General features: G+C 42.6%; 1 protein-coding gene across 1 annotated transcript in view; it reads right to left on the bottom strand.

The window, feature by feature from the left end:
• CHM (CHM Rab escort protein) overlaps positions 1-19,831 on the bottom strand; it is a 104,909-nt gene that overhangs the window by 45,126 nt on the left and 39,952 nt on the right. The window contains exons 5-8 of the mRNA XM_075572854.1: positions 15,681-16,080; positions 13,183-13,299; positions 10,170-10,290; positions 9,394-9,616 (exon numbers count right to left, since the gene is read on the bottom strand). Of these exons, the coding sequence (XP_075428969.1) occupies positions 9,394-9,616; positions 10,170-10,290; positions 13,183-13,299; positions 15,681-16,080 (861 nt within the window). The remainder of the gene's footprint in view (positions 1-9,393; positions 9,617-10,169; positions 10,291-13,182; positions 13,300-15,680; positions 16,081-19,831) is intronic.

The raw sequence follows: 19,831 nt of genomic DNA, 5'->3' as shown, positions 1-19,831 counted from the left end.
GTGTGTGTGTGTACATACAGCTGAACCCCGTTATAATGTGGTCCTCGGGGTCCACAGAATGAGACCGCCTAAATAACCCAGATCGCGTTATAAAATTAAAAATTCTTAAATTTTGCCACGCGAGGATTTACCGGCATCTGCAGCTCTCTCCTCTCTACCTCCTTCCACATTACTGTTGGAAGTACTATCACTCACCCAGTAGACCAAGCACGCTGCCTAGGGGTCACACTCGACTCCTCTCTCACATTCTCCTCTCACATTGAAAACGTATCTAAAACCTGTCGCTTTTTCCCCCGCAATATTACAAAGATACGCCCTTTCCTCTGTTGCTCGACTGCTAAAACTCTGATTCAGGCCCTCATTCTCCCCGTCTCGATTACTGTAACCTCCTGCTGTCCGGCCTTCCTGCCTCTCACCCGTCTCCCCTACAATCTATCCTAAACGCTGCTGCCAGAATCACTCTGCTCTTTCCTAAATCTGTCTCAGCGTCTTCCCTGCTAAATCACTCTCCGGGCTTCCTATCAAATCCCGCATCTCACACTCAATCCTCCTCCTCACTTTTAAAGCTTTACTCTCTTCTGTCCGTCCTTACATCTCAGCCCTAATTTCTAGATATGCACCATCTCGACTCTTGCGTTCTGCTCAAGGATGTCTTCTCTCTACCCCCTTTGTATCTAATGCCCTCTACCATCTTAAACCTTTCTCACTGACTGACCCACACCTCTGGAATGCCCTTCCCCTCAATACCCGACTAGCCCCCTGTCTATCCACCTTTAAGACCCACTTTAAGACCCACTTGCTTAAAAAAGCATTAATACTATACACGATACATAAAGCTTGGCCCCCTGCAGACGCACTTACCAGAATGCCCTCCTACTGTCTCTGTACGTTCTTCCTACCTACCAATTAGATTGTAAGCTCTTTGGAGCAGGGACTCCTCTTCCTAAATGTTACTTTTATGTCTGAATCACTTATTCCCATGATTGGTTATTTGTATTATTTGTTATTTATATGATTGTCATATGTATTACTACTGTGAAGCGCTATGTACATTAATGGCGCTATATAAATAAAGACATACATATATACAACTTTATATAGTGTGGGGCCTCACAAACTCAAACCTGAAGATCTACCTAATTATTTAAACACCTTATTGAAATGATTAAAATTATCCCCTTTCATTTAGCCGACAAAACCAGGGTTTCTCTTACTTTTGCACATACCCTGACTCATTGTGTGTCTAATTCATACACCATTTTGTTTCCAAACACATGGAATTGGTTAATATAAACCCTATTGGATATTTAAGAAAAGACTAGTTTTGATTCAAGAAGGTTTTCATGGAAAATCTATGGAACTTCCGTAATTATTATTGGGGGTCACAAACTTTTTCTCGCCACTGTATATATACACACTTTAAATAAGTTAAGGTGGGTAAAAAAGTGACAAAAACCCTCGACCGTATAGCATACAGCAAACGAAAATATCACTTGTGAGCACATTCATAGGTCTCAGACAGGTCTGCAACCCTGCCTTTCCCTATTATGTCCAAGCATACAGTGCTTCCACTGCAGCAAGGGATTCTGGGAAATGACCTGCAAATAAGCACACATGCTGTCAGCTTTTGCTTCAAATCCATTTTGACATAGATCCCTACAAGCTTATGCCTGCTGCTTTACACAGCATTACTCAGTGCGTACACGTACACACACACACACACACACACACACACACACACACACACACACACACACACTAGTATTCCTTGCTTCATTCATTTTAATGTGGCATAGGTTTAAACACAAAGGTTATTTAAAAATTAGGAGTCTCAGAAACTACATGTACAAGGACATATAAGCGTTCCATGGCTTTATTAACAATAATGCTCACTGATCTGTGAATAGCCTGGACAAAATGAAGATTATTGAGTTACTTTCGCAATCTATCCATCCATCACAGGAGAACAGGTTTCAGAATGATAGATCATCCCAACTTCGTGCTGAACCTCACTCCTCTAGGGGAAAAAAATCAAACAGCACGACAAACCTGATCATGCTCACTACAACCCACCCGTGGCTCCTGAGAAGTATCTGCCGTCATTTAGATCGGGGTGCTCAACTTCAATCCTCAGACCCCTCCAAAAAAGTCAGATTTTCAGGATATCCCTGCATCAGCACAGATGGTGCAGTCAATAACTGAGTCACTGATACTGAAGCAGAGATATCCTGAAAACCTGACCTGATGAGTCTTGTGGACTGGAGTTGAGGGGGAACTTGGGGGGAACTCCCAAATGGTACCAGTGTGTCTTCTGCCTCCAGGGGAAACAAATTGGCAGCCATTTCGACACATTTGATTGGATGGCTATTTAAATCCTCTGAATTGCACTTTTTAGCCACAATGGATCTCTCCCTCCCTCTCCCCCCCCCCCACCACCTCCCCCCCCCCCCCCCCCCCGGTTCCACAAATATTTGTCAGGTTAAACATATTAGGTCACAGTGTAAAATAAACTTTTTTTTACTGCAGCCGGGTTACCCCGCAGATTCTATTCAGCGTAATGACATTAATAATTAATACGAACTCATACGGCAACTAAAAAATATAAATGCCCAAATCTGCTAACGCACATGATCTGAGAATTGTGGGACTTCAGTCTATCCCAAGGGTAAAGAAGTTCTCTACCAAGAGGAACTCTGCTGAGTCATTTCATCCCAAATAGTGTCACTTCCGAGATGTACCGACAGCACAATGAGGGAAAATACACTGTAATAAAGTTCACTGAAAATCTATTCAAACAACAAAGCACTTTCTGCCTCAAATAATGGTTCAAATCTGCCAGCCATCTACTTACTGCATGTCACCAAATACCAGTGTCGTTACGGGTCACTTGTATATTATCGTTTATTTATACAGTGCCAACATATTCCACAGCGAGGTTCAATGGGGGTACAGAGTGACATCAAGTACAGAAATTGAGTGACATACAAATAAAGACAGACGCGTGCAAACAGATACAAAGGGTAATGCGAGCACTGATCCGGAGAGCTCACACTCTAGAGGGAATACGGGGCACTGTTGAAACAAAAAGTAAAGTGGCTGATCATTGTGGGACGGAGTATACACCAGAATGGAGATTGATCCAGCCACACAGCTGATCCCTTTAAGATTTGGGGGTGTGGATGTTAAGGGGTGTTACTGTAGATAGCATGAAGTTTGGTCCAGTCACACAGCTGGTACCAGTAGAGTTGGAGGGAGGGGAGGTTGATGTTTGGGTGATGCCAGATGGGCTTCCTTAAAAAGGCGCGTTCTCAGAGAGCTTTTGAATGTGGGGAGTCTGATGGTGCACGGTAGGGAATTCCAGAGAAAGGGGGCATGACAGCTAAAAGCTTCGCCCTGCTCCATCCGTGTTTTTGGATCTCTCTTCCTAAAAGAAATGTACTTGATTGAGTCTGAACATATACGTACTAAAAAAAATAGGCATGGTAATTAACCCTTGAAATGCTTCCGTGCTGACCTTCATTGTACTGCACCGACACACTTTATTCGAGCAAATACCCGGTATGTACCTGGCAGATACCTGGAATGCGCCGCTCCTAACCTCTGACAAGCCCCGTTGCATTTGCCTTCCCAGCCTGGTTTCATGCCTGGCTGATGGGCGGCTGATCTGTTAAATGATAATGATTAGGATTTAATAGGCTGCAATGCTTCGCGTGTCTACCAGATGGCATAAATTCATGAATTGTAATGCAGTTTATATATATATACTGTGCAGTATTGCAGCCAGCGGGAATAAAATGCTTCAATCCCTGCTTGGAAAATAACTCAATGCACTCGGGCAGAAAACAGTCACAAACCTCAATACACCCGGGTATACCCGAATTCGTGGGACTAGCCAAGCTTGAATAAAGTGTGTCGCCAGTGTATTGCAAAATCTTCCAGCCCCGAAGGGTTTAACAAAAATAAAATACACATCTCATTGGGGGTTTCCACAACTTAAACGTCGTTGGTAGTTCTAAGACATTGTTCTGCTCATGCGGGATACATTTATAATGCAAGGATGTGACTTACAAATGTCATTGAATCATTCACATAAATATGCATGCGCGCCATTTATAACAGTAGCCTTGATGAGAACACAAAGAGTAACTGGCTGCAGGAATCGCTTAAGAGGTTTACATTAAAACAGAATGTGGGACGCTGGTTAGAAATCACAGGGCAAACGACACCTTATTCTGATAACCTGGCGATAAAAGCTGTAAGGTGTGATGTATTGGCACTGCATTTACTACTTTAGTATACATACTAAACAATAGTCCTGGGATATTGTTCATTACCGGCGAGGCAATAAACCCACCGACTTGTCACATTTGGGACTTCAAAATATAATTTTTAGGCAAAATGGAATGAGAAATTTGTGGTGTTTCCCGCAGCAGCAGCTGCAGCCGCCCACCTTAATGCTGCTTTTATCTTTCCAAACCAATGTGATGTACACAGTTGACTTTTAATAAGATGTTAAATAAGATTGGACTTTAGTGCAGGGTCTCTAACCTTCATATTGCTGTAGTGAGCCGCATGCTTGTGCTTTACTCAAGAACTTCATTTCCGTTCTGCACCATAGCATGGACATACAGTAACCCCGCTTTATAGTGACACGGGGGTCTCACGGGTCATTGCCCACTGAAGTGACCCTGATTCACTTGACAATCATCTCTGCAGAGTTGTGTACAGTACATCACATGGGAGGGAGTGAGGAATCAAATTCCAACTGTAACCCAGGATGTCCCACCGTCTCCTCAGGATCCTGAGCGGGTTTGGAAAGAAACAAACAAATACCCTATTCCTATGCAAACAAGTTACATTTAATTGTGTGCAAATGCACCGGTTATTCTTAAAATGTGGTGGCCAGGTTTATGAGAACCCACTGTCTAAATGCATTATTCCAATTTCCAGCACGGGGACAATTGCAATATAAGAAAAAGGAGCACACGTCAACTTAATCCTGAGTTCTTAGCATTTATTCACTAGTGGCTACAGCACCACAGACTTTTCTTTGGGTTGAAATCTTGGATATTGGTCGGTTTAACCCAGCAAACAATCTACAGGGAGAGACATGACAAATTGTTCATATACCTATAGGTCGTGCGTCATCCATTCACATCACCATGAGTGCATGCAAACTCACGAGGAAAGCAGAAGGCAGTTAAAATTACATTACAAAGGCCTATGTGGCTAGGTATTTACTCTTCAAATAAATGGATCATATAGGCTAATAATTTTTTGATTGAAGCACCAAGTCTCAAAATTATTATATTACAGTTATACATTACAACCAACAAATAAAACTACCGCTAAAGCTCTAATGCATGCCGTATGCTCTCCTGCCTAGAATATTGTAATATTTTGCTAACAGGCTTCCCGGGCTCGCAATTTTCCCCTTTGCAATCTATCACAAATTCTACTTACAGAATAATTACACTTTTATCCCAGAATAATCTGTACTCGTCTCCCCCTTATTTCCCTCTCCTGGCTTCCCATCACATTTCAGCTCACCTACAAAGTTCTCCTCCTTACCTTCAAGGCTCTCCCCTCACCTGCTCCTCCCTACATATCAGCTTTGATCTCTCGTTAGGTCTCCTGCGCTCTACCCATAACTGTCTCCTTTCCACCCCTTTCACCTTTACTGTTCTCTCTAGTCTTAAACCTTTTTCCCTCACTGCCCCGTACCTGTGGAACTCCCCAACACTCCCTATACACCAAGCACCTTCTCTCCACCTTTAAGATAAACCTTAAAACTCATCTATTAAATTAAGCATTTCAACAGCCTAAACTCATGGCTTCTGTCCCACACCCACAGTCACGTTTACCAACCATGGTGACCAAGCACGGCCATCCTCTGCACTTATTCCCTCATCTGTAAGTCTCCCAACATACCACATAGATTGGAAGCTCTCTGGGGAAGGTACCCTATTTCCTCAATTCTAAGAAACACCTTTTTCACGATTTTCACATGTCTGAAATTGGGGGGCGTCTTAGAATCGATGTATTGATTTTTTTTTTAAGTGTCTACAATACTAACCCCCTCTTTTCACTTACCATGTTTCAGGAGAGGTCCATTGTCAGCGGAGGATGAAGCAGGCAGCGGCGGCAGGAGATGGTTGAAGATGGACAGCAGGCGGGAGTGCGGCGGGAGTGCGGCGGCGGTGGCAGGACAGGTCCCAAATCTGCAGGTGAATGAAGATAAGAACACAGCGGGCGGGTTTGCGGCAGCAGGAGATCATAATAGCAGGAGAGCTGAGCAGAGCGGCATAGGGGAAGAGCTTGGGAGGGGCAACCTGTAACCGGAAGTCATGCACCGGTAAACTAGCGGATTTACAGAGTGCACCTCCCAAGCCGTTCCCCTGTGCCGCTCCCAAGCCGTTCCCCTATGCCGCTCTGCTCAGCTCTCCTGCTATTATGATCTCCTGCCGCTGCCGCACGCCTGCCCGCTGTCTTCATATCTTCATTCACCTGCAGACTTGGGACCTGTCCTGCCGCCCGCACGTCCGCTACACTCCCGTCCGCTGTCCATCTTCAACCATCTGCAGACGTGGGACCTCTCCTACCGCCGCCGCCCGCTTCGTCCTCCGCTGACATGGGACTTCTCCTGAAACATGGTTAGTGAAAAAGTAATTTTCCTTGATTGTAAGGGCCAAATCGATGGTGCGTCTTACAATCGAGGAAATACGGTATTTCCTTTTCTATTGTCTGATTTTGCTTGTTGCCCTTGTATTATAATTCCCTGTATTGTTCTATCTCTTTTGTAAAGCGCTGAGTACACTGTGGGCGCTATATATATATATATATATATATATATATATATATATATATATATATATATATATATATATATATATATATATATATATATACATGTAGAGGTATCAGTACCGTGTTAGCCGAGCTTCAATAATCAAAAAATAAATAGATGATACCGTTCTGTGGCTAACGAAATGCTTTTATTTGTGCGAGCTTTCGAGATACACTGATCTCTTCTTCCGGCGATGTTACAATGAATGAAGCAAGGATAACTTAAAAACAGTGTCTCTTGGAATGTTATCTGTGCTGGTCCTTCCCCCGATGTGGATGTGTTTTATGGCTAGAGGTGTCAAAGGGTTACTGAAAGCAAGTGAAGAAAGAGTGTGTATGTGTATCAGTGTGAATTAACATGAATGGAGAGCCCACAGTATAAACAGTGCTCTACACAAGGTGTGTGTGGAGTGAGAGGGATATAAATGGTGTGGGTGGGTGTGGAAATGTGAGAGTTTGTAGCACAACTAAAAGTGAGTGTGGATACTATGTGGTCCCTATTGGTGTATAGGGATGGAAAAATAAGGAATATTGGTATGTGTGAGAGACAGCTGTGTGTGCATACATATAGCACAGTATGTACAGACATGGCCTTTAGCGCTCATAGGAAGAGAGTTCGCTAGTGTCAGTAATGTCAAAATTTCGATCTCTGTTTAGGCCACTGCTAAGTGTCCCGAACAGTTGCATAAATTTGTATTCATGCAACCGTCTCTCTTTCGGGGTTTTAAGATTACCTTTGAGTATGGCAACCCTCAGATCGTTCATCTTATGGCCAGAGTCAGAGAAAATGTCCTTAATGGGTCTCATCAGTGTGGGGTTGATTAACTGGGTATGCAAAGAAAGTATATATATATATATATATATATATATATATATATATATATATATATATACATACACATACACATACGGTAAACCCCATCCTCATTGCTTCATTGCATAGCCAGTCAACCAACCCCACACTGATGAGACCCATTAAGGTCGAAACAGCTATCTGTGGGTGGGTTTTCTGGCTATGCATCTTAACCCTGGCTGTGCTCAAAGCTGTGACCATGCAGCAAGCTTAAGCCTATAGGGAACCATGTATAAAATGGTTTTTGAAGCAAAAAGTGGCACTGTGTGCTCATTTGCATGTCATTTCCCAGAATCATTTGCTGCAGTGGAAGTGCTGTGTGCTGGGTGATAATGGTGAAAGGCGGGGTTGCAGACCTGCCTAAGACATGCAAATGAGCATACAGTATATTTACATTTGCTATATGCTTTGCTGTGTAGGGTTTTTGTCACTTTTTTTACTCACCATAACTTAACTAAGTATATATATACACATATACATACACACACACACACCTATTATACCAATTGTCATTTAATATCTGAGGGACCAAACACCCGAGTGTGTTTTTGCCACTGAAGGCAAAACTACTAATGCCAATAGAAAAACTAAAGTGGTTTTATTTTTGGCATAGAAGAAATCCAAAGTTTGGAAGCGGTGCACAGCTGCAAAAACGGGGCCAGCACCAATGCTGATGAGGTTAAAAAATTATTTATTGAGCAACACAGTAACGGGGAAAGAGACACACTCTGATGCGTTTCAGGCAAACGCCCTTTTTCAAAGGAAGTGTTGCAGAATGTCTACACCTACTGATGTGGTCTTGGTTTAAGTTTTGCTTTTGATTCCTCACCTTCCGTTTAAACACAATCTTTGTGCTCCTCTATTCCCCATCTCTTTCCTTCTGCGTTCTTCCCCTACCCGTCAGTCGGAGGACATATCTTCGACCTTTTCCAATCTAATCAAAGTCTTATATCTGACATGCCTTCTTTCTTTTCTGAACACACCATTATCACCCAAATCATGAAAACAAGCTTCTCTGATTCTCTGCACACACGTTATCACTCTATTCTCTCTTTCCTTTACAAATTCCTGGAACTGTAATGGTGGTTACATAAACGCGTCTCTCTTTCCTATACCAACACATTCCTAGCCAATACCAGCTAGAGTTCTATGACGTCAAACTTTCTCAGTATGTCACAACTTTCGGTGTGACTATACAGCAGCGAAAGTTGTGTTACTTAACAATGTAGCTGCACGGAACAGAATGCGATGTACATCTGTGTTATGGTAGCCTCAATATGGCTTAACAAAACAGAAGAACACTTCTTTACAAAGAACACACATACACCCCAACTGTTTCCGGGGACAAATACTGGTACTCAGATTCTTTATTGCATGACATAGTTTGAAGTATTAACACCCAGAAAGCATGGCCTTCGAACATACTTATAATATGATTAAAAAAATGCTTGCTAAAGATTATGACTTTCAATGCAGTTTGTTTCATTATAACATGTTCAGATGGCAATACTGAATGTTTTGGCTCTTTGGGTCATTCTGAAACGGAATCAAAAGACACCAGTGTTCTAAAATATCATCTGGTCTTTGTAGAGAAATGATTGACATTCCATCTTCTGTCCACCATTAAAACCAGAACATGTATTCTGGAGATTTGCTCTATATGAAGTAAGAGAGACATCACTTGTAAGACTCACCTGCAGAAGCACTGAGGAATTTCTCCAAGGCCATACATGGGGAAGAGGAAAGGTGTGTGGCCGTAGCGTCCGAGGCAGCGCAGAAAGTGTTGTGTCGCTTTCAGTCCAGCTGTGGTGCTCGCATTATCCGACACCATGGCAATGGAATACAGAACAAAATGGTGCAAGTTTGGGGTCAACCGTTTGGACTTCAAAAATTCTGAAAACGCACATTCCTTGTAATCTGCGGGAGACAATCCACACGGTACAGCAATGTTACGGGAAGACGGGGCATAGATGTCAATTCATTTTTAAAAAATCTGAGCACATATGGAAATACTTTGGCTGTTATTTCAATAAGACACAATAATAAAATGAGACATTGGTGAAGCTGGCTCATTGTCAATTACATGTATATGTTTAAACATTTAGTGCATACATTTTATACCAGATTGATGTAGATAGATAGATAGATAGATAGATAGATAGATAGATAGATAGATAGATAGATAGATATCAGATCTATGTTAATTATAATGTTAAAGAGGCAATCCAACATTTTTTAAACATAGTTAATTTCAGCTCTGAGGACCGCCTGCTTCCGGAGATACTTACCTCCGTAGGGGATGCCGGAAGCCGCTCCGCTAGCACGATTCCAGCAATGGCGGCGTTTCACAGCTCCCGTGCCCTGCGGGCCAATAGGAAGCTGTGACGTCATCAGGTTCGGCTTCCTATTGGCCCAAGTCACACCAATAACAATAATGTCAGTAATGTACCATACTCAAGTAATATCCTACCTTGATATTCTTCTACATGCTGTTCATAGTCTGCACAGAATGTGAGAAACTTCATAAGTGTTCTCTTCTCTATCATGGAAAGCTGCTTACTAGTAAATACATCTGCTCTTGAACAAGGGACCTGTAAAAGACAGACCATTATTAGATGTTACGTCTACAATTTCAAAAGGATATTGTAATGCTGAGCATGGTATAGAATTAGAAACACTGATGCCTACGCATAGCATACCATACATGTATTTGTACGACTTAACATAACTTGGGATTCCAGTTTTTTGTTGTTTATTTATATTTAAATCAGAGTTTATTTTTACGTTTATCTGGTGTTTTCACAGGCTCCTCCTTCTGTGTTGGAAGAGGTAGGATAGGCCTGCAATATGCTGTTAGAAGAGGTAGGATAGGCCTGCAATGTGCTGTGTTAGAAGAGGTAGGATAGGTTCTGCAACGTGCTGTGTTAGAAGGGGTAGGATAGGCCGGCAATGTGCTGTGTTAGAAGGGGTAGGGTAGGCCTGCAATGTGTTGTGTTAGAAGAGGTAGGATAGGCCTGCAATGTGCTGTGTTAGAAGAGGTAGGATAGGCCTGCAATGTGCTGTGTTGGAAGAGGTAGGATAGGCTTGCAATGTGCTGTGTTAGGAGAGGTAGGACATGTCTGCAATGTGCTGTGTTAGGCAGGTTGGACAGGCCTGCAATGTGCTGTGTTAATAGAGGTAGGATAGGCCTGCAATGTGTTGTGTTAGAAGGGGTAGGGTAGACCTGCAATGTGCTGTGTTAGAGAGGTAGGATAGGCCTGCAATGTGCTGTGTTGGAAGAGGTAGGATAGGCCTGCAATGTGCTGTGTTGGAAGTGGTAGGGTAGGTCTGCAATGTGCTGTGTTAGGAGAGGTAGGATAGGTCTGCAATGTGCTGTGTTAGGAGAGGTAGGACATGTCTGCAATGTGCTGTGTTAGGAGAGGTAGGATAGGTCTGCGATGTGCTGTGTTAGGAGAGGTAGGACATGTCTGCAATGTGCTGTGTTAGGAGAGGTTGGACAGGCCTGCAATGTGCTGTGTTAGAAGAGGTAGGATAGGCCTGCAATGTGTTGTGTTAGAAGGGGTAGGATAGACCTGCAATGTGCTGTGTTAGAGAAGTAGGATAGGCCTGCAATGTGCTGTGTTAGGAGAGGTAGGACAGGCCTGCAATGTGCTGTGTTAGGAGAGGTAGGATAGGCCTGCAATGTGCTGTGTTAGGAGAGGTAGGATAGGCCTGCAATGTGCTGTGTTAGGAGAGGTAGGATAGGCCTGCAATGTGCTGTGTTAGGAGAGGTAGGATAGGCCTGCAATGTGCTGTGTTGGATGAGGTAGGATAGGCCTGCAATGTGCTGTGTTAGGAGAGGTAGGATAGGCCTGCAATGTGCTGTGTTAGGAGAGGTAGGATAGGCCGGTAATGTGCTGTGTTAGAAGAGGTAGGATATACCTGCAATGTGGTTTGTTAGAAGAGGTAGGGCAGGCCAGCAATGTGCTGTGTTAGGAGAGGTAGGATAGGCCTGCAATGTGCTGTGTTAGGAGAGGTAGGATAGACCTGCAATGTGCTATGTTATGAGAGGTAGGATAGGCCTGCAATGTGCTCTGTTACAAGAGGTAGGATAGGCTTGCAATGTGCTGTGTTAGGAGAGGTAGGATAGGCCTGCAATGTGCTGTGTTAGAATAGGTAGGATAGACCTGCAATGTGATCTGCTAGAAGAGGTAGGATAGGCCTGCAATGTGCTGTGTTAGAAGAGGTAGGATAGGTCTTCAATGTGTTGTGTTAGAAGGGGTAGGATAGACCTGCAATGTGCTGTGTTAGACGAGGTAGGATAGGCTTGCAATGGGCTGTGTTAGAAGGGGTAGGATAGGCCGGCAATGTGCTGTGTTAGGAGAGGTAGGATAGGCCTGCAATGTGCTGTGTTAGGAGAGGTAGGATAGGCCGGCAATGTGCTGTGTTAGAAGGGGTAGGATAGACCTGCAATGTGCTGTGTTAGAGAGGTAGGATATACCTGCAATGTGCTGTGTTAGAAGAGGTAGGATATACCTGCAATGTGGTGTGTTAGAAGAGGTAGGGCAGGCCAGCAATGTGCTGTGTTAGGAGAGGTAGGATAGGCCTGCAATGTGCTGTGTTAGGAGAGGTAGGATAGACCTGCAATGTGCTATGTTATGAGAGGTAGGATAGGCCTGCAATGTGCTCTGTTACAAGAGGTAGGATAGGCTTGCAATGTGCTGTGTTAGGAGAGGTAGGATAGGCCTGCAATGTGCTGTGTTAGAATAGGTAGGATAGACCTGCAATGTGATCTGCTAGAAGAGGTAGGATAGGCCTGCAATGTGCTGTGTTAGGAGAGGTAGGATAGACCTGCAATGTGCTGTGTTAGGAGAGGTAGGATAGGCCTGCAATGTGCTGTGTTAGAAGGGGTAGGATAGGCCTGCAATGTGCTGTGTTAGGAGAGGTAGGACAGGCCTGCAATGTGCTGTGTAAGAAGAGGTAGGATATACCTGCAATGTGATGTGTTAGAAGAGGTAGGATAGGCCTGCAATGTGCTGTGTTAGGAGAGGTAGGATAGACCTGCAATGTGCTGTGTTACAAGAGGTAGGACAGGCCAGCAATGTGCTGTGTTAGGAGAGGTAGGATAGGCCTGCAATGTGCTGTGTTAGAATAGGTAGTATAGACCTGCAATGTGATCTGCTAGAAGAGGTAGGATAGGCCTGCAATGTGCTGTGTTAGAAGAGGTAGGATAGGTCTGCAATGTGCTGTGTTAGAAGAGGTAGGATAGGTCTGCAATGTGTTGTGTTAGAAGGGGTAGGATAGGCCTGCAATGTGCTGTGTTAGAAGAGGTAGGATATACCTGCAATGTGCTGTGTAAGAAGAGGTAGGATATACCTGCAATGTGCTGTGTTAGAAGAGGTAGGAGAGACCTGCAATGTGCTGTGTTAGAAGAGGTAGGATAGGTCTGCAATGTGTTGTGTTAGAAGGGGTAGGATAGGCCTGCAATGTGCTGTGTAACCAACCTGTTCAATTCTCCCACTGTGGTAAGTAAGGATCCTGGTCACATTTTTAAAATCAGCATAACGACTAACGTTGGATTTGATGAGAAGATCAATTAGTAAGCCACGGGAATACAGAAACTGTCCCAGAAAAAAAGAGAAAGAACAAGTTTGGCAAATATGTCATTTTTATTTTGAAGCAATACATCTATATTTTGCCCTAAAAAGTTCCATTACATAAATATTTGTTTTCGTAAAATTAAGCAAGGTAGTTTGTATATTAAACATGTAATTATATCTATGTGTATATATATATATATATATATATATATATATATATATATATATATATATATATATATATATATATATACCAACTACATAGCTTAATTTTAAGAAAACAAATATTTGTTTCATGGAACTTTTTAATGGCAAAATATAGATGTATTGCTTATATACAATATACAAGGAGATCTATAGAAAGGTTGTGTTGTGCTCTTTCATATATGTTTAATGTGTATGAATACATACAAATATTAAATATAGATTTATACATATTAAACGTGTATATATAAAACCCAACCTTTCCACAGTTTTATTTACACAGTTTATGAAGTTAGATTGATTTTAATAAGTAAAAAATTATATAAATATAAATAAAACCATAAAACTCAGCTGGCCAACTTTCTCCAAAATAACCTTCCCTGGAATAATTTGTAAAGCATCTGGAATGGGAGGGGTGTAGCTAGGAAGATTTGTATGGATATTTCATATATCTGATATTCAATCTAAAAAGATAGATTTCAATTTAAAAGAGATAAAGTGCCTTCTATAATTTTCTGTTTATAATTCGTACCATGCTGTGCTGAGATAATGCGGCAAGCCATGTTATAAACAATTTGTATTAAAGAGTGTGTGTGCAGTGTGCTGTGAGAGTGTGCTGTGTATGCAGTGTGCTGTGAGTGTATGCAGTGTGCAGTGAGTGTGTGCAGTGTGCAGTGAGTGTGTGCAGTGTGCTGTGAGTGTGTGCAGTGTGCTGTGAGTGTGTGCGTGTGCAGTGAGTGTGTGCAGTGTGCAGTGAGTGTGTGCAGTGTGCAGTGAGTGTGTGCAGTGTGCAGTGAGTGTGTGAAGTGTGCTGTGAGTGTGTGCAGTGTGCTGTGAGTGTATGCAGTGTGCTGTGAGTGTATGCAGTGTGCTGTGAGTGTATGCAGTGTGCTGTGAGTGTATTCAGGGTGCTGTGAGTGTGTGCACTGTGTGCTGTTAGTGTGTGCAGTGTGTGCTGGTGCAGTCAGTGTGTGTAGTGTGCTGTGAGTTTGTGCAGTGTGCTGTGAGTGTGTGCAGTGTGCTGAGAGTGTGCAGTGTGCTGGTGCTGTGAGTGTGTGCAGTGTGTGCTGGTGCTGTGAGTGTGTGCAGTGTGCTGTGAGTGTGTGCAGTGTGCAGTGAGTGTATGCAGTGTGCTGTGAGTGTGTGCAGTGTGCTGTGAGTGTATGCAGTGTACTGTGAGTGTATGCAGTGTGCTGTGAGTGTATTCAGGGTGCTGTGAGTGTGTGCACTGTGTGCTGGTGCTGTGAGTGTGTGCAGTGTGTGCTGGTGCTGTCAGTGTGCTATGAGTGTGTGCAGTGTGCTGTGAGTGTGTGCAGTGTGCTGTGAGTGTGTGCAGTGTGCTGTGAGTGTGTGCAGTGTGCTGTGAGTGTGTGCAGTGTGCTGTGAGTGTGTGCAGTGTGCTGGTGCTGTGAGTGTGTGCAGTGTGTGCTGGTGCTGTGAGTGTGTGCAGTGTGCTGTGAGTGTGTGCAGTGTGCTGTGAGTGTGTGCAGTGTGCAGTGTGCAGTGAGTGTATGCAGTGTGCAAAAAAAAACAATTTTTTTAAATTATTTTTAAATTCGGGGTCCATGCTCAAACTGCGTTATAGCGGATCGCTTTATAATGGGGTTAGCTGTAGAATAAACATCCTCTTTATTAGTACTTCACAGTTTCTGTTACCTTCTGAAATATCAGATTTAAATGAAAATATTGAAGAGAAAAAGTTAGTGAGTTACATGTAGGCACCGACTGTGGTGTAAGGACTTAACCCAAGACAGCCAGGATAGAATTAAACAAATGTCAGTTGATGCCAATGGTAACTAGTTTTGGTTTAGCTTGTTTTATGTGGTATGCAATGCAATACTCTATAAAGCACAGGTGGCCAACTCCAGTCCTCAAGAGCAACCAACAGGTGGCTCAATTAGTGTCTCAGTCAATGTCGGAGCCTCCAGTGCTGAAGCTGGGATATCCTGAAAATCTGACCTATAGGTGAGACTTGAGGACTGGAGTTGGCCACTCCTGAAGGTTATGTCCTAGTGATCACACGTGTGCAATTTTTCAACAGCTTCCAACAACAGTGATGTATTATATCATACACATAACTACTGACTTATTTTGCAATGCAAGAAATAAAATATGTAAAAATCCCAATGTGCTGGTTTTAATATTTTACATTAAAATCCCATATATGGACAGTGTACTTGTACATAAGAAACTCCAACCTTTGACACTAAATCAATATTAAATCGCCGTCCTCCTTTAAAAATGTGAGAATAGGTAATGGTTTTGTGCGAGTCTTGGTGAGAGGTCTCAGCTACACTTTGGGCAGAGCTTGGTTCGGTGAGCTCCGCTTCATAAGCTTCCGTAACTGAGGGTGAAATGGCGTCCCTCAATTTGTGGTCTCCTCCTGAAAGCACTTCTACATTACTGGTTTCCTCTGAATTTTTTGGCTCATTCTTGTCCTCTAGTTCTGAAGGAATGTCACATTTGTTGGCATCTGGCAACGGGCTCTCCTGACACGAAAGTCCATTTGTGGAATCCTCTGTCGTGAAATTAGTGGTTAAAAGTGCAGAATTTACATTAAGAGTGCCGACTTCTTCCACCTCTTCTGCGTCTTGACTACTATTAAGGAAACAGAGAGAGTTATGTTTGTATTTTCTCCTGCTATGTGCTGCTGGACACGTACAGTACATCTACATTTTTACTCCATACACAATAAACCTATGAAACTTACTACCACTGGCTGTTTTGGCAGCAAACCATATCAATTACTTTAAACAAGGATTAGATCTAGTCTAACAAATCAGACTCTTTGCTAGCAGCTAAACTAAATGCCTTAAAGAAATTAACTTCTATACAGTCTATCAGAGATAAAAATAACCTCCTATTATCAGATCCCATCGCTATCTGTAATCGATTTGAGGAACACTTTTCTGCCCTTTATTACTTAGGAGAGACTGAAAGTTACAAGAGAGATAAGCCACTAACTAACTACCTACTATCAAGTGGTCTTAAGAGAATTTCGACTGAGACCAAACTAGCACTTGAAGCTCCAATAGCTTCTGAGGAAATTAAACAAACAATCAAACTCTTGAAAAATAATGTCACCATGTCTTACTGGGCTTCCCAATATATATTATAAAAAATGTGCCACAATCCTGGTACCACATCTTACCCAGCTATTTAATCAATTTATGGAGGGTCCTTGTCGGAGGCCAATATCGTTGTTATACATATAGAGGGTAAAGATAGGACCAAATCTGAGCGTTACTGCCCTATATCTCTGCTGAACACGGACATTAAGCACTAAGCAAAGATCTTGGCATCCTGGTTCAACAGCTTCCTACCAGAGATCATACATCCTGACAAGTAGACTTTATTCCACGTAGACAAACTATTAATAACACTGGGTGGTTAATTAATGTGATCCATGTTGCTAATAGTCTTCAACAGGATAGGTTAGGATTTCTTATTTAAAACTTTAGAAATGTTTAGTTTTGGGAGAAGATTCTCAGCAGCCCAACAACTGTTATTAAGGCGGGGGTATATGGGTCCTCCCCGATCCCTTTCTCTAATGACACATGTCAAGGCTGCCCTCTTTCCCCCATATTTGCTATGGTAATTAAATCATTAGACAATCATAATTGTCTGAACACAAATATCTCAGGTTTTTCTGTGGGACTAAGCCCTTACTCTTAGCAAACCAATGATCTCTCGCCCAAACATACTCAAGGAACTGGAGATTACATTTCAAAATCAATACTTCAAAAACAGAGGCATTGGCAATAAATTTACCCACCCACACTGAAAAGCTATTGGACATCAATTTAAATTTTAAATGGTGCACAACTGCTCTCTTTTACTTAAGTATAAATATTACTGAGTCCTATGAAAATGAATACTATGTGAATAATACCGTCCTCTTAAAATAAATAACTAAACTGTTAATAGAGTAGAAGGATCTGACATATCCTGAATTAGAATAATTGCGACTATCAAGATGACAAAACTAATATCCTATTTTCATACTCTCCCAATTCCGGTTCTCCCTTCTGACGGCACTATGATCCAGAAAATCATTTCCAAATCTCTCTGCTCAGGGTTACAAAAAGCCATGTGTTAACAATATTATACTACAACAATTTATATATATGTTGGGGGATTCCAAACCTCATCAAATACTATAAGGCTGTGCAGTTGGGCCAGTTGGCATATGGATGTGGGAGGAGATAGGTTGAGCTGGAGTCTCTAATGTGTGGCCAGTCGATACAGATGTTTTCTGTATTCCCTACAAATCAAGACCAAAGGAGGTTCTCCTTCACCCTATCCTTAAGCATATGTGCCATCTGTGGGACCAAAACAGTTCCATATATGGTTTGAAGAGACTATCCTCACTGCTAACCCCTTTGTTTAAAAACCCGGCTGTTCAACCTGGACTCCCTCCAGGGGGCTTTATCCTATGGACAAACGGCAAATCTATACTTAATTTCAAGATCAGTATAAATTCCCGAACGTCAAATTTTTCAAATATTTAAAAAACACTTTATCTCCTTGAATATACCAGTGAATTGCAAAACACACAATTGAAAACTATATGTATGTATGTCTTTATTTGTATAGCGCCATAAAATGTACATAGCGCTTCACAGTAGTAATACATGTCATATAAATAACAAATATAAATAACAGATCATGGGAATAAGTGCTTCAGACATACTGTAAAAGTAACATTAAGGAAGGAGTCCCTGCTCCGAGGAGCTTACAATCTAATTGGTAGTTAGGGAGAACGTACAGAGACAGTAGGAGGGAATACTAGTAAGTGCGTCTGCAGGGGGCCAAGCTTTGTGTCATGTGTCCATGATTATCCACAGTGCTACTCATATGCTTCTTTAAGCAGATGTGTCTTAAGGTGGGTCTTAAAGGTGGATAGCGAGGGGGCTAGTCGGGTATTGAGGGGAAGGGCATTCCAGAGGTGTGGGGCAGAAAGTGAGAAAGGTTTAAGGCGGGAGAGAGCTTTAGATACAAAGGGGGTAGAAAGAAGACATCCTTGAGAAGAACGCAAGAGTCGTGATGGTGCATAGCGAGAAATTAGGGCTGAGATGTAATGAGGGGCAGAAGAATGTAAAGCTTTAAAAGTGAGCAGTAGAATTGAGTGTGAGATACGCGATTTAATCGGAAGCCAGGAGAGGGATTTCAGCAGGGGAGACGCTGAGACAGATTTAGGAAAGAGTAGAGTGATTCTGGCAGCAGTGTTTAGGATAGATTGTAGGGGAGACAGGTGAGAGGTAGGAAGGCCAGACAGCAGGAGGTTGCAGTAATCGAGACGTGAGAGAATGAGGGCCTGAGTCAGAGTTTTAGCAGTTGAGTAACAGAGGAAAGGGCGTATCTTTGTGATATTGCGGAGGAAAAAGCGACAAGTTTTAGAAACGTTTTGAATATGAGAGGAGAATGAGAGAGAGGAATCAAGTGTGACCCCTAGGCAGCGTGCTTGGGCTACTGGGTGAATGATCGTATTTCCAATAGCAATGTGGAAGGATGTAGTAGGGCCAGGTTTGGGAGGGATTATAAGGAGCTCTGTTTTTGCCATGTTAAGTTTCAGTCGGCGGAGGGCCATCCAGGATGATATTCCAGAGAGGCATTCAGAAACTTTGGTCTGTATAGCAGGTGTAAGGTCAGGGGTTGAAAGGTAAATTTGTGTGTCGTCAGCATAGAGGTGATATTTAAACCCAAAAGATGTGATTAGGTCACATAGAGAGAGTGTGTAGAGAGAAAAGAGAAGGGGTCCCAGGACAGAGCCCTGGGGTACCCCCACAGAGAGATCAATAGAGGAGGAGGAGGTGTTAGCAAAAGAGACACTGAAGGTACGATGGGAGAGGTAAGAGGAGATCCAGGATAAAGCTTTGTTCCGAATACCAAGAGTATGGAGAATGTGAAGGAGAAGAGGGTGGTCCACGGTGTCGAATGCTGCAGAGAGGTCGAGTAATATGAGCAGAGTGTAATGACCTCTGTCTTTGGCAGCGTGGAGATCGTCAGTTATGTCATGAAGAGGGCATTACTTGTATATCAGCTACTAATTTCAAAGGGCGAAGACACTGAAGAAGGATACATGGTGGCCTGGGAAAGAGTTGGGTCAATGGCTAGACAGAGAAGTCGGCAAATTCAAAGGGACAATTCGTTTGAGGACCAAAGTGTACTAATGGCAGTGAAATGTCTAGGGGGCTACATCGGAATGAATGATGCATTTTTTTACCAAAATCTTCCACCTATTAGTATTTTGAAATAATTTCACGTCAGTTTGTAGATATGGTGAGCTGAGAGTGTTTTGATTTCCTGTGTGATGTCACTGGGTGATCAACAAGAGTTTTCACAGCCA

This window comes from Ascaphus truei, chromosome 16 (assembly GCF_040206685.1).
Source record: "Ascaphus truei isolate aAscTru1 chromosome 16, aAscTru1.hap1, whole genome shotgun sequence".
Classification (NCBI taxonomy): domain Eukaryota; kingdom Metazoa; phylum Chordata; class Amphibia; order Anura; family Ascaphidae; genus Ascaphus; species Ascaphus truei.
This window is presented reverse-complemented; position numbering and strand designations above follow the sequence as displayed.